This window comes from Rhamphochromis sp. 'chilingali', assembly GCF_963969265.1.
Source record: "Rhamphochromis sp. 'chilingali' genome assembly, chromosome: 18".
NCBI lineage: Eukaryota > Metazoa > Chordata > Actinopteri > Cichliformes > Cichlidae > Rhamphochromis > Rhamphochromis sp. 'chilingali'.
In genome coordinates, this window is record NC_137945.1 from 12,386,492 (window position 1) to 12,402,700 (window position 16,209).

Here is a 16,209-nt window from a genome sequence, read left to right on the forward strand (position 1 = left end):
ATAAGTTATCTGCCATGAGGGTCTCATAACTGCTCCCCACAAAATCAAATATCTGTTTTCCTCTGGCCTCTGGCACTACTTGAATTGTTTTGTTGCTAGCTGTCCAGTTTTGATATTTATGGTATCTGGAGATAACTGTTGTGGAGATGCCCGTCTTCTTTTAAATATAATGCCACTAAATTGAAGTTGCCTTGTGGTGTTCAGAAAATGTATTTCAAAGAAACTCAGCAGCAGTGACTCTTCATGCAGTCACTCCAAATAAATCTATTTCCTTTCTATTGAGTTATACTTCTTCTGGTTCGGTGAGAAACTCCACCACGTGTCATTTCTCTGCACCATTCAGAGCTCTGATTCTGCCCATCGATGGCGGCTAATTTAGGATCACCAGTTAAACCTAATTTTCTCTGGACTGTTGGAGGAAACCTATGGAGGCAGAGGGAGGACATGCAAACCACACAGGAAGGCCACAGACTCAAATCAGGAACCATCTTGCTGTGAGGCAGTAGTGCTAGCCACTGAAACACCTTGCCACACAAAACTAATTTCAATTAGAGAGCCTTGAAGGAGTCCTGTAATGTTTTTTTTCTTTCATCTCACATGATCACAGAATTGGAAGCATGCCTGCCGCCTTCTTTGGCCACCTGATCCATTTTAGCCAACTTTCTTTGCCCCTCACTGGAGGACAGAGCTCTGCACCTGACACGACGACATTAAGGGAATCCTCTCTTTGACATCATACAGAGCCAAGTGTCGAGTGTTTACAGCAGGTCGGCTTGCACTGACCTTAATATTTGAACCTTTAGCCACGTTTAATATGAGAATCCACCAGTGTAAAAGCATACTGGTCCCCAGTAATTATAAAAGTAAATGTCATGGTTACATCAGAAAGAGCGTCACTCAGAAAAGCTAATAAATCATAAATCTCCACACCTCTAAAACAGAATCTAAAGGTTGACCTCATTTTGTGTCCTGCACTAATTAATATTTGGGCAGTCAGACATCAGTGCATGCTAACTTTAAAAAAAAAAATCAGTTTTGGCCCTTTTCACATTTTAGATGTGATGTTTAATAAAATATAATTCGACTAAACTGCAAAGTCCTAAATGAATATTAATCTCCACGCTGGTTACAGATCAGAGAAGCCCATGTTTGAACTAGCTGGGAGAATCTGTGCCAGTGCATTTAGTTTGTTCATTTCTGACATAACTTTATAAACGGACGCTATGTTTTATTCAGCAGCAGAGTGTCAGGTTGCCGGGTTGTGACAGCCAGGCTTGTGTACTGATTGAAGGCATGACTCAAGCCAGACCCCGTCATGATAAACATCCTCTCTCTTAATCGGCCTCCGTTACCTCTTTTATCTCCTTATTTAAAGCCTTCTTGCATCTACGTGGTTTCAGTTTGCACGGAGACATCTTACACCTACCTATCCAAGGAGTCACTATTTAATTCGTCCCGATTCAGTGATTCGGCCTCGTTTCGGAGGTTGATTTTTGTCCTAATATGCACACGATTCACATTACCCAGCATCAGTAAAAGACTAAACACCTTACAGTTGACAGGCTGCATTTTATTCTCCTGCTTAAAAGATAATTTGAGGGTAAATAGAGCATCCATAAATCAACAATGGCCCCGCGTGTTGTCTCCCCAGACATTGGTCTGGAGCGGGCTCTGTGGATTAGAGACGTGACAGACCTGGTTAATGGAAGGCAGTGCCTGGACCCTCTCTCCTGCAAGTCTGTGTGATTGAGTATGGAGGAATATGATTAATGATTCAGAGGCTGAGTTTAAATAGTCAGTGCTTTGGGGTTCTGCCCGAGTGTATTTTAAACCCCTCATGGAAGAAAATGGAAAAAATATTCCTGTGGCGAATAAATTATACTACTAATAATATTTGATCTCTTACTGCAGCTCTTTGTTGTACGTTCTACCCAGATTTCTGTTTCTGTCTTTATCCATTGCTCCTTAATGATGGTCATAACCTCTCAGTCATATTAGTACCTCGTGACTGTGTTTTGAGGTATTTTTTTAATGAATTAACCTCAAATTTACTTGTTTGAGGGTCTACAGCTCTGCCTGTGTACACAAGCTGTTTTCTTTCCCTTTCCATTTTTATTTGTTGAGGTTTTCGTTTGTCATCAGCATGACCATTGCATATTATTAAGGTTATAATAGACATAAAAATTGAATAAGATTTAAACAGAATAAATATTTTGTATTTTCCTTTTTTCCGTCTAATCTTTAAGCCAGTTTTTAATAAAAGATTGTGAATGATGATCGTTAGTGTAATCAGTCAAATCTGATCCCACTAAAGCCTGATAGAGCTCATTCGCATGTGTTACAGCACTCGATTTACCATAAACTGGTAGAAACATTCAAATGAGCCACTAAAATAAGCTGACATGCTTTCCTATTAATGACAAAAAAACAACAACATAAAACCCCACTTTATCAGCAGCAAATAAATATATGGCCTCTATCAAATACACTATTTCTTGAGTGTTTAGGGAATCTTTCGACATTCCTACTTTGGACATCCGCAGACGGAAGGAATGACATTTGACCCAAGTGCCACAGACAGGTCTGAGAAGTTGAAGAGTGATCTCACACTGATAATGGTCTGTTTGTGGCATTTGTCGTCATTAAGATAAATGTTAAGTAATGCTGGTCTTAACCTTGAAGCAATAAGCCAGTGATTGGTGTCAGACTAACTTAATCGCTTCCCTATTTCAGTAACCGTGACTAAAACACACTAACGTGCAGTCGTTTTAAAAAGAAATCATCCTGTATCATTCCTAATGATCAAGATATAGTCGATCTAGCCCTTAACAGATTTTAAAATAAGGTAAATAAACCTCAGATGATCAGTCACGGATGAAATATCACACCATGTCATATTCATTTAACAATAACGAAGACAAACTGGAGAAGCACTGTGTCAAAAACTAAACATCACTTATGATTCGGTAGTTTGTAGAGGCACCTTTAGCAAAAGTAATTTAAAGTAATTCTTTTTTTGTATTACTTTATCAGTCTCTCACATAGTTGTGGAGGAATTTTGCCCGCTCTTCTGTACACCATAGCTTCAGTACTTCGCAGGCATTTGTTTATGTACTTTCTACTGTCTCTAAAGTTCCCAGCATTTCAGTCAGGTAGAGGTCTGGACTTTGACTGGCCATCACAGCACTTTGATTCTTTTCTTTTTCATCCTTTCTGCAGATTTGCTGCTGTGCATTGTGCATCGGGCCAAGCATACTGTAATTCATTGTTTATACGTCTAAGCAAAAACTCCTTGGAACGTCTGCAGGTTGTTCAAACGCCGCAGATAGACTTCTGACCAAATCTGCTACGTACTCGCATTTTACACCGTTGCTAATACAGCTACGATCTGTGGACTCTGTGAATTGCATTTGTCTTACTTTTTGTCTGTGTTGCTTTAAATGCCCTGGATTTTTATTTATTTATTTTTTTTGTGAAACACTTTGTGATTCTTGTCTTGAAAAATTATAAATAATTTTTTGCCTTACTTACTCACTTAACTATATAAAGGACTTCAACTCAATGACTGCAATGCACCCGGGTCCTGTGGCTGCAAAACAAGCCCAAATCATTACCCCTCCACCACCGTGCTTGACAGTCAGCATTAGGTGTTTGTGCCGATATGCTGTTTGGTTTTTGGCTAGTGTGGTGCTGTGCATTATGGCCAGCCATCTCCACATTGGTCTCATCCATCCAAAGGCCATTGTTCCAGAAGTCTTGTAGTTTGTTCAGATGCAACTTTGCAAACCTAAGCTGTGCTGCCATGTTCTTAGAAAAAAAAGCGGCTTTCTTCTGCCTTCCTATGCTTCTTTATTGTTTTCCTAATTGTAATTTCATGAACTTTAACATTTAACACGCTAACTGAGGAATTTCGAATCTGAGATGTAGTTCTTGTGGGTTTTGTTTTTTGTAGTGTCTGGCCTTGGGGTAAATTTGCTGGGATGTGCACTCTTGCAAAGATTGTAAACTGTCTTCAGTGTTTCCCACTGGTGAATAATCTTTTTCTAACTGTAGAGTTATGGACTTCACATTGTTTGGAAATGGCCTTTTAACCTTTCCCAGATTGATGGGCGGCACCAGTTGCTTCTCATGCCTCCTTAGCATCTGACAAGATGTTCTGCTTTCATAAAGATGCTCACACTTGCTGATTAACAGTTAATCAAGAGCATTTAATTAGCAGCTTCTGGCTTCTACCTAGTCTCTTAATTCCTTTGGAAGCAATGAGGATGTTCTTAGGTTTTCAGAAACTGTTATATGTCTTGTTTTGTAATTTATCTGAGCTTATATTTACCTAATTATAAGACCAGCTAAGGACTAGATGTTTTTATTATGTCTTGATATGTAAAACCTTCAAATTGAAGACCGTGTTGTGCTTTCTTTGTGCTATGACTGTATACCAGACAAGAATTTAGATGATATTTATTGTTGCGTAGTCTGTTGTCTGAATATAGAGTCTGCACAGTGGGGACTCTGCTAATGTGTCGGATTAGTTGTGATTAAGTATAAATAAGGGGTGGAAAGGAGAGAGTTAATGTGGAAATTAATAAGCCCTTTCACATTCCTCCCTCTATGACTTTCTAGCTGTCTAGATAACACTATTCCCCGCTGGCACCTGCTAATGTCTTGTCACTACGCAGCCTCCTTACGGGATTGAGCTTGAGAAAGCAAATCTGTCAAGCTCTTAGAGATGGCTTTAGCATTTTAAGTAGGCCATACTGACACTGAGACTGTCATAAATCAATCTACTGTATTAATTGTAGGAAAATCATTAGAAGTCATTATGTCTACTAACAAGACACATTTCACCATCTGACTGTTGACTCTATTTTATGATGACAAAGGACAGTGTAAGAGGTGAACAGAGTAAGCATTTTTCCTTTATGATAAATCATCTTTTTCTATTACTATTTTTCTATTTTTTTATGTCATGTCTAAATGTGCAAATGAGACCTTATATATTTAATGTACCAGAGTGCATAATTCCCCGTAAACTTTGGTTAAAGTAAGGTTAAAAATTCTAGTTTCAGCTTGTTGACATTCCAAACTCAAAGGTTTGTAACACTTCATAAATTAGGAAATAACCAAGTTTTAACTGATGGACTAACTAATATAGATGTGGTACTTTACTGGTTACTCAGGTATTTTGTGCGGCTGTCCAATGGTAAATGTGTAAAAAAATAAATCTAAATGTTGTCTGAAAGGACAAATTAATGACTTACACATGAGAAAACTTGTTTTTTTCCTGATGTCTTGCTTTAAACAAGAACATTTATAGAAACTGGATTGCTAAGAATATTATTTGCAGCTATATCTTACTGTTTTATTACAAGAGAACTGCGTGTCCAAGGAGAGAAGCATCCTCTCCGTCCCAGCTGCCACCTTATCCATGCACAGATACACGCAGTAGCGCTGTTCTAGTGAATAATGCAGTTAATAAAGCAATCTAGTTAAACTAGGTGACTGACACGCATAACGCTTCAGTAGATTAAAGGCTAAGAAGCATAATGAATGCAAGACAATGCCACACTTATCAACTAAACAGCCGAGCAGTCAGTTATAGCCGCAGGGCTGCAGCTTCATCAAGGTTTGCTAAACAAAATGCACAGGAGAAAAAAAAGAGTTTTAAAAAATCAACTTTACAGGAAACAATCAAGAGTTCGTGAGACTAAAAAGGATTTCTATGTTATTCTGTTTGCTTCTGCAGGTGTTCTAGCATTCCTAGCACTGCCAGCAGGACTGGTGTCATCAGCACAGGAGCTGTACCTCAGCCACACATCCCAGGACTCTGTCTACATGGCAGTCACACACAGCAGCCCCTTGTCCTCGCCCAAACCTCCACCCCTGGACTGGCATCAGGAGGGGTCGAGTAGCGGGGAATGGTCACCCAAAGGCATGCAACCCACAAATGCCCTCCTTCCTACGTCTGCTCTTCCCCCTTTACACTTGCATCGGCTTGCCCAAGCTTCCAACTTAGCTCGTGAGGATCCTCCCAGTTATGACAGAGTCACCCCAAACACTGTGAGCACTGGCAGTCATGTGAATCACCCCAAAGAGCCCAGCTCTGATGTTGTAAACAGAAGTCTCATGCACAAATTGGTCAGGGCCCATAACCCAGTTACAGTCAGCACTAACCAGGCCAGCAGCAGCAGCAGTCCTAAATTTCCTAATGCAGAGAGGCCAAATATAGATGTGGAATCTGCTGCTATAGGGGCCCCAAACCCCCTAGCACCTCTGTCCAGCTCTGGAGCAGAAAAAGGGGATGCACTCGATGCAAACCACACAGGGCCTCAGAAGCTGAGTGTAGAGGAACTCGGGCAGCGGTATGCTCCACGCCTGCAGCCCCCCTCTTCACTCTCAGTCGATGCTGATGCTGCACGAGGCCTGAAACTCAGGAATCACGCTGTAGGATCCTCGCACCACGCCATCACCCTTCGCGAGGTGCATGGAGTGGACGAGCCCCCCACTGCTCAGTTGGTTGTCACTGTCAAGAGCCCACCACAGAATCAAACTTTCACTGCGTCCAGCGCCCCGTCCACCGTGACGGGCGTCACAACACAGAATTCAACACTCACGCCCGCCACTCGCACTGCAGCGAACGACATCCCCACTGTGGAAAGTCAGTCTCAAGGTTCTGTTCAAGGTAACAGCACTGACCTGCTAGGGAATGCAACTGCATATGGGGAGCACTTCTCCAAGAGCACATCAGTCAAGATGGAACAGCAGGCAAACAGCTCAGAGCCCACTTCCACAACCAGCGGGAACTTCCAGATCACACAGTTGCCAATCACCACCGCGACACCTGGCCACAACCCAGGCACTGCTATCGACTCCACGTCATCCCAAAAGGACATCTGCTTTAGCAGGATGGCCATCGTGTGGATCGTGCTGGCCATCAGTGTGCTCGTGTCCTCGTGTTGTAAGTAAAACCAGAACAGCTTGGAAAACAAAGAGAGTCACATTCTGTCTGAAAGAAATGGTTTGGTATTTAAAGAATCTCAATCGTCTGCTGCACTGCAGAGAGTTTATACCACCTTCACACTTGTATATTTAATAAGAAGCCACAGAAGCCACCGTGTAGTTTCACATAAAGAGTGGGAAGAAAAAGAGAAATGGGCTTAGTTAGATAGGCATATCTAAGTTAGTGGGTTTCCCTTGTTTGGTTGTGGCTTGAGATTCATATTTAACCTCTTTACATTCACCTGCTTGTGGTGACCTGTTTTTTATCGATTTAGCTTCCACCTTCTTTCATCCAATTTAAGTTTACACATGCCATAGTTAAAAAGTTTAAGAAAAGCTGCATGAAAATCATTTAAAAGGTAACATCTTGTGTGTTTTTTGGTTTTTAATGTGCTTGTGCTCAACCCTTAATGGTTTAGCAGCAGCCTATGTGTTAATCCTCTCATCTCACTATTGGAAAAAATGACACCGCACCAGGTCACAGTATTTTATATTGTAGATCACATTGTTATAACACATGCATATTTTAACCATTATTAGTAATTTTATTACATTTCTGAAGTGAGTTTAATTCATTCTTAAATTTTGACTTTTCTTGTCTTTGTTTATCTCAGTCAGCTTCTAGATTTCCCAGAATCCCTTTTGACTGCCTCCAGTTACACTTCAGGGCCGTTCCTTATGAAATTAATTTGGTTTAAAAGGTTTTCACTGGTGAAAAGCTATTCCACCCAAGGCAAAATATAATTTTGTGCACTCCAGCCCACTGAAAATGAAGTACTTTTACTTTCTGGTTCCTGAAAGCCTTCTCGTATATTTTCACCGAACGACTGGCAGCTCAGAATTTGCAGTATTGATTTCCAACTGCAGCATGTTGTCCTGAAACATGACAGGCTCTTGCTGAGCAGCAGGTGTGGGTGATTTCAGAGGCTTTTTGAAGCAGCAGCTATTCCCGTTTCTGTGCTGAGCCTCGTTTTTTTTCCTCTGCCCGCTGTAGCTGTGCTGTTGACTGTGTGCTGCATGAGGAGGAAGAAAAAGTCTTCAAGTCAGGAGAACAACCTCAGTTACTGGAACAACGCCATCACCATGGACTACTTCAGCAGACACGCCGTGGAGCTGCCCAGAGAGATACCACACTCTGGAGAGTGAGGTACAAACTACTGGACACTGTTAGGCTGCCTTTCTGTTACTGCTCTGCACCGCAGACACTTAAAGAGGCCGCACATTTACTTGATGTTTCGCTATCAGTCAGCAGAATGCATTTAATGAATATGGAAACAACAAGAGGATCCATGTCCATGAGCATGACGCTGTGCCGCTGCGATTAACGAGGATTTTTTCAAATTTTTCCTCAGGGCATCTGATTCTTAGACAGTTCTTCACATCAAGTATTCACTTAAACTTACAGCAGCAACTGAATCTCAAAGACTGGCTTCAGTGTCAGTATACTGAGTAGTCTTTTTTTTTTTTTCATCATTGTTTTTATTGCAGATTTTCCTTTAACACGACAGTGTCTCGACAGTAGACACAGAACAACAAAACAGTACAAACACAAAACGTACACAACAGCTCTTAAATAAGGCATAATACAAGATACAAAATACAAAATATAACATACAAGAGGTGGTGAGTCAGTCTTACAGCGCCCGGGTGGTGATCACGTGTGTAGTAGTCCTTTGAATAAGATAGCGGAAAGGTCCGGTCCAATATAGTCCAAAAAGGGGTGCCACATCCCATAGAACTGACCCACACTGTGGTGTATAACGTGTGTGAGGTATTCCAGAGGAATCAGTTCAAAAACTATTTTGCGCCAGCCACAGACAGTGGGAGTCCTATCGTTGATCCATTGTAAGAGGATATTTTTCCTGGCTGCAAATGTTAGAGTGTTATACAATCTTTTGTTGGCCGCCGCTTTTAGGCGGTCACTTGGAAGACCTAGAATCAGGGACAAAGGGTCCATCTCTATATCAACGTGGAAGATTTTCCCCAGTTCACCTGTAATGTCAGCCCAGTATTCTTGAAGCTTATAACAGGACCAAAAACAGTGAGTTAAAGTCCCTACATCAGTTTTGCACTTAAGACACACAGGGGAAAGAGAGCGGCTGAAGAGGTGTCTGCGGTGAGGGGATACGTGTAATCTGTGTAAAATCTTAAATTGGATTGCTCTTGTCCGAGTACAAATTGAAATCCTTTTTGCGAGAGACCAAACGGTATCCCACTTATCTTCATCTATGGTTACCGACAGTTCCCTCTCCCACACACCTCTAATCCCCTGCGCATCAGTGGTAGTCAAAGCATTAAGCACATGGTAAAATGAACTCAGAGACACCGTCAGCTGTTGCCCAAACAAAACCCTCTCAACATCAGATACTTCAGGGTGCTCAGCAAGGGTTGTATTGTGAGTGATATAGTGTCGTATTTGCAAAAAACGAAAGAAATCCTGTCTAGGCAAGCCGTAACTGTTGGTAAGCTGTTCAAACGACATGAGTTCACCACCCGAGAAAAGGTCACCAAGAGACTTAATATTCTTATCAGACCATCGTTGAAAGCCGGGGTCCAAAGAACCCGGAGGGAAAGCAGGGTTATTCATTATAGGGGTAAAGGTTGATGTTATTCTCGATCTTCCCTCAAGACGGCGGACAATTCGCCACGCTTTTAGGGTGTTGATTGTTACAGGATTTGTACAAAGGGCCTTAATTCCGTTAAAATCATTACAAAATAATAGATCGCTCAGTTTGCATTGTGACAGAGCTGTCTCAATATCCGACCAGATTGAGGTTTTACCCCTAACCCAGTCGCTCACAAATCTTAAATGGGCAGAAAGCTGATACAATCTAATATTAGGTAGATCCAAGCCGCCCCTGGAGCTTGGCAGATGCAACACTGCCATCTTGAGTCTGGGTCTGCGCTTGTTCCAGATGAAAGAGGTGAGCCAACCATTTATGTCCTTCAGTACTCTCTTAGAGAACAAGACGGGGATCATTTGGATAGGATACAATAGCCTGGGCAGCACATTCATTTTGATTAGGGCAATGCGTCCTAGCCAGGAGACAGGAAGTGACGCCCACCGCTCTAGGTCCTGTTTGAGTTTGCCAAATAAGGGTGTGAAGTTGGCTTTGTACAATTGGTCGAGAGACGGGGTAATAAAGATCCCCAAATACACAAATCCATTAGGAGACCATTTAAAAGGAAAGGAAGGAACAGTAGCCGGCATTGTGAAAAGAGTACCGAGAGGCATGGCCTCTGACTTAGCCAAATTGATTCTATAGCCAGAGAAATGGCTAAACCTGTCAATCACCTCAATGAGACTGGGTACGGATGTTACAGGGTTAGTCAAAAGAATCAAGATGTCGTCCGCGTATAAGGTTATTTTATGACACAGCTGTCCAATCTCTAAACTACGTATTGTGGGCGTCGCCCTTATGGCCTCAGCAAGAGGCTCTATGGCCAGAGCGAATAGAAGGGGCGATAAGGGGCAGCCCTGCATAACTCCCCTATGAGTGTTGAAGTAATCAGACCTAAGTCCATTAGTCAGGACTGCTGCCTGTGGATTATTGTAGATAACTTTGACCCATTTTATAAAATTCTCCCCTAAGCCGAATTTGCCCAGAGTATACAACAAATAAGACCACTCAATTCTGTCAAATGCTTTCTCCGCATCGAGAGAAAGCACCAGGCCGTCAATAGATTTTTGCTTGAAAGCTACAATAGCGTTCAGTAAGCGTCTAACATTGGTGGCTGAGTTTCGACCCTTTATAAAGCCTGTCTGGTCCTCCCTTATCAGCACAGGTAAAAAATTTTCTAAGCGGGTGGCCAGAATTTTAGAAAGCAGTTTCCTATCTACATTCAAGAGGGCTATAGGTCTATAGGATCCGCACAAATCAGGACACTTCCCTTTCTTTAGAATTATGGAAATGTTGGCTTCCTTCAGTGTCTGCGGGAATTCACCCGTAATGAAGGAGTGGTTGAACATATCAAGAAGCGGTTCCACAATAATATCCCGAAACTGTTTATAAAATTCACAACAGAAGCCATCAGGCCCTGGCGACTTTCCACTTCGCAGTGATTTAATAGCCTTAAACACTTCGGTCTTAGTTATAGGGCTGTTAAGGGCAGTCTTCTGTTCCTCTGACAAATTTGGTAAGTCGAATTGGGTGAAGAAATTATGCATCAGCTGCACCCCCTCCGGGACTTGTTGAGAAGAGTACAAGGCTTCGTAGAACTTCTTAACACAGTCATTTATCAGTTTGTTTTCATATATCTTGTGGCCACCTTCATCAGATATCGCTGCAATGGTATTCGATTCTGCGCGCTTCTTAACATAGTACGCCAGACATTTACCGGCCTTATCTCCATGCTCGTAGAACCTCTGTCTGGTGTATTTAAGTTTCTTCTCTGCATCTCTGGTAAGAAGGCAATTCAGCGCTGACCTGAGTGCGGTTATTTCTTGCCATAATGGTGGTGATGGGGAGGCAATATATGTTTTCTCCTTATCCATCAATTCGCTCTCTAAAGATTTTTGTTCCTCCATCCGTTGTCGCTTCTTTGTCGCAGAATACGAAATAATTAGGCCCCTCGCATAAGCTTTGCATGTTTCCCACAAAACAGAGGCAGTAGTAGCTGAGGGGGTGTTGATATCCAAAAACGCTTTAAATTCTGCAGAGAAGTGAGAGGTAAATTCCTCATCCTTAAGAATAATGGTATTAAGCCTCCAGTGGCGGGACCTATGAAGCGCAGCTTTAAGATCGAGATCCATGATTACCCTAGCGTGATCTGAGATGATTATACTTGTTATGTCGCACGATACTACTGAACCTAAGTCAGTTTTCGGGAGAAAAAAGTAATCAATTCTAGTTTGGGACCTATGCGGAGCCGAAAAAAATGTGTATTGCTTATCGGAGGGGTGAGTATATCTCCAAGCATCCACAAGTCCAAACTCGTCGCATAGAGCATGAAGCGCTTTGGCCTGAGGAGAAGGAGTTGCAATGCTGTGTGGAAATCTGTCCATAAGCGGATTTAACATTAAGTTGAAATCACCACCAATAATAACGGTAGAGTTAGGAAGAAATGGGGCTAATTCCAGAAACATTTTGGTAAGAAAGGTAGTTGGGTGGGCAGGTGGAAAATAAACATTCAGTAATAAGATATTTTGGCCTTGCAAAATCCCTTTGACTATCACGTAGCGGCCCTTCAGATCCTTAACGCAATCAGTTACTACAAAAGGTACATTTTTCCTAATCAACACTGCCACTCCTCTACTTCTTGTAGTGAAGGATGAAAAAACACTTGTCCATATAATCCTTGTTGCAACTTCAAGTGTTCATTATTATCAAGATGTGTCTCTTGTAACATAGCAACATCTACACCGTCCTTTCTTAGACAAGTAAATATCTTCCTCCTCTTAATAGGGCTGTGAACCCCTCGTACATTCCAGGTGCATATTCGCAGCCTACTCATTATTAGACTTATTCATGTATCACACAAAGCATATTGAGCCAAAGGGTTCACCACACCCTGGTTGAAAAAATAAATAAATAAAATAAAAATAAAAAAGGCATGAAAGAGCTGTGTGACGGAACATTCAAAGAACAGTGATTTGGCAACAGCCCTACTAAACATGCATAATCCACATTCTTCTTCCTCAGGCAGCTTTTCACCTCGTCGAAAGCCTTGCGTTTCTTGGCTACCGCCGCTGAATAATCATTAAAGAAGGAGACTTTGATCCGACTTGTTGGTTGGTTCGGCTGCGTAGCCAGGCGCCAAGCTGCGGCCATCACACGTTGTTTATCAGCAAAGTTGTGAAGCTTCATAATGATGGGTCTGGCGCGCTGGCTGGGGCCCGGCCTCGGTGCTAGAGAGCGGTGAGCGCGGTCTAGTTTGATCTTCCCATTTTTAGTTGTGAGCTCGAGATAGGAGGGGAGCCATGACTCCATGAAGGCGACAACATCATTTCCCTCCGTGCCCTCGGGAAGCCCGACCAGGCGAAGGTTACATCTGCGGCTGCGGTTCTCTAAATCGTCCATGTGGTCTGCCATGTCAGTTACTTGTTTTTCGAGTCGAGCCACTTTCGCCTGCAATACACCTGCCGTGTCTTCCACGCCTGAAATCCGTATCTCGGCGTCTCCCACCCGTGTCGCCAGAGCCTGGATCCGAGACGTCTGTTCACGGATTGCGGCCAGCACAGTATCAACTTTAACATCCAATAAAGTTGTAATGCTGTCAGTTATCTTACTCAGAGCCGCAAGGATATTCGGGTCGATATCACTCCCAGTTTCCTCAGCGTCAGCGGAGATTTCTGTGTCGCTGGCGTTAGCTTCTTCAGGCTCAGCCGCCATAGGACCCACAATGTCGCTAGCTTGCACAACCGGAGCTGTCTTTTTCTTAGACCTGACGTTAGGCATTTTAGAAAAATAGTCGTCCAGACTCATTATAGAGTTACTCCCACGCACATTTGTAACGTTTCACCAGGTGAACACGTATTTTAGACGGATAATCGGGGGACCTCACCGGAGCACAGCGAGACGGGTGTTCGCGCTACGACGCCATCTTGCCAACCTACTGAGTAGTCTTTACTGATACATTATTAGTAACTTGGTATTAGTAATCAATAAACCTCAGCTGAGCGGGTTTAATTACATACAAGACTGCAAACTTTCAGTGAAGCATCATTTTAGTTATATTTATCAATAATATCGGTCTGTGCATGCTCAAAAGATAGAAACCAGTGTATAAAAATCCAAAGATTAAAAGTTAATTTTCTGATATTTTTGAGGCATCCAACAAGCATTCATTATATCTGTTTAAAAGAAAAGCATTAATAAGCCAAGATCAGTGTTTCATAAACACGAGTGGTGGGACCCACTGCAGGTGCTTCAGATTACTGCAGACAAAAAAATGTGAATAAAAGACAAAAATCTGTCAAGCTTAATCAATAAATAAACCTTAAGAAAGATCAAAGATCTTCAGTCATTCTCAAATTATCAGAAAGACTCATTTAATGATGAAATTTAATGATCGGGTATGTGTATTTAATAAAATGACACTGAGCTGTTTTTATAATGTTTTTGGTCTGGTTGAGGATTTTTGACTACATAAAAAAAATCTTTGAAGCAATGATGCGTTTATATTATTTTAAAAATTGCTTTACAGAACAGAAAAACACATTTAGGCTTCACAGATCAATAAAACAACAGCTGATGAGGTCTGCGTTTTCATTTTAAAAGGTCTGTATCATCTTCTTGTGGTAAATAACATGTCTTCCATATCTTTCCTTCTCCGTCATGTTACGTATTTTATGTTTTGTTGTGAACAAATGGATAATCCAAGCTAAACTTTGGTCTCTTTAATTCTCATGTCGCTTTGAGCTCTGGTAGGAATCTTCTGAACCAAGAAATTCTACTAATTGGCAGCGTTTCCATTTACTCAGTAAATTCACAGCTTAATCTTTCAGCACACGTGTTCCCACTTAGTTTTTGCTGTAAGTAGCTTTGGGATTGGTAAAATCATCTTGTTCCCAACTGTATTATATCATTTGTTTAAAATAGTGTTCTGGCATGAATTCAGTCTTTATTCATTCCAAAACAAATCACATAACACAAGATAAAGACAAATCTGGATTCTTCAGTATTCACCTCACAGCGTCGTCCATAAGCTACATGAAGTTTCCGTAAACTCACTTTCCTATAATTCGTCAGACATTGCCTATAAATATAACAAGATGTCCAACATATTTGACTTAAGATTTTTATCTGACACTTTAAACTCTTTAAATCCTGTGTATCCTCTTTGCTTCTGCAAATCATTATATCTGATATCACGCTCCACACCAGAAGCTCCCAGGTTTTTAATAAAGTGATATGAGGCTTTTACACTGTAAAATCTGCAAACCAGGTCATTTTTAAGCTACTGTCTCCCACTAATTAGAAATATTCTGCACTTAATGATGATAATTTTACACACATTCCCCTAATCGGTGTGCTTTTTAAAGGGGGCTTGGAAACTTTTAGGCAGCATGCAATTTTATTTATTTTATTTTATTTTTAACTAACCCATTCATATTTATGCAAAACTAAGGCTTTGTAGGCTCAAGTCCAGCTCAAAGCAGAAAGTGTAATATGTTGTTTTTAGGTGCATGGCAGCGCCATCTGTTGGAAAAGATGGGATATAACAGAGGCATATTATACTCTCTGCAAATTCCCCCCTCTATTCTTTTTAACTGTATATTTTTATGTACCATTGCTTGTTCTCTTTGCATGTTTATTATCTTCTCTGTGTGTTTCCTTTATTTTATTTCTCTGCCTCCTCAATTTGCATTCCTTTGCCGCCTGTCGGAGGTGTCAGGAGAGGGAAGCTGAGGATCGTGTGTAGGATGCCCTTGGTGACACCCAGGTGTTGTTTCCAGCTTTGCACGTGTCCGTAGAGCAGAAGCCTCGTACTGTAGCCTCCCTGGTGCTATAGGAAAATGACAGAAATGACTGTAAACCTGATGATGGTGATGGTGATGATGATGGTGTTCCTGTAGTTCCATGTGATTGGATGAAAAAGGACTTTTTCAAAACGACCTCCTGCACCACCTCATTACTGCTGACTCACCATCACCCAGCACACTTAGATTAACACCCTCTGCTGCCTTCTTCTGAGTCATTCTCCCTTTTTATTCCTCCACTTGTGAGGCTCTTACATCTTCCCCACCACCTCCCCTTTGTATCTCTGATCGCTGAGCTTTTTTCCACATATCTTTGTTCACCATCTCCTTAAAAGCCCTGATGTGCACAAAACCCATATTTTATCTGTCCTCTTCCACGCTAAACTTGCTGCTCGTCGCCTGTAGAGAGACTCAGATACAGTAGCGTGTGCGCTAACGGTGAGCCCTGAAGCGTGAATCATGAATTAGAGCTGCTGCTTAACAGTTACACCTCCTTTCCTTTTTTTTCCACTACGTCTTATTTTGTGCATGTACTTTTTGCAGGATCATGACACCTGTCTACCCCCTAATGGAGACTACAGCGGCAGCAGCGTGGTCCTGGTTAACCCTTTCTGCCAGGAGACCCTCTTCATCAACAGAGACAAAGCTTCTGCCATATAGAGACACAGAGGGGCGAGAAGCTCTGCAGATCCTCGTCCTCCTCTCCCCCTGCTGTTCTTGTCTATTTTATATATGTGGTAAATATTCAGAGACTTCGACTTTATACTGTATATCACAAACACAAAGAGCAA

General features: G+C 41.8%; 1 protein-coding gene across 1 annotated transcript in view; it reads left to right on the forward strand.

The window, feature by feature from the left end:
• Nucleotides 1-16,209, forward strand: part of tmem108 (transmembrane protein 108) — a 65,198-nt gene extending 48,989 nt beyond the window's left edge. The window contains 4 exon segments of the mRNA XM_080864819.1: nt 5,744-6,955; nt 7,991-8,132; nt 8,134-8,143; nt 15,962-16,209. Coding sequence (XP_080720945.1) covers nt 5,744-6,955; nt 7,991-8,132; nt 8,134-8,143; nt 15,962-16,078 — 1,481 coding nt within the window. The 3' untranslated portion in view covers nt 16,079-16,209.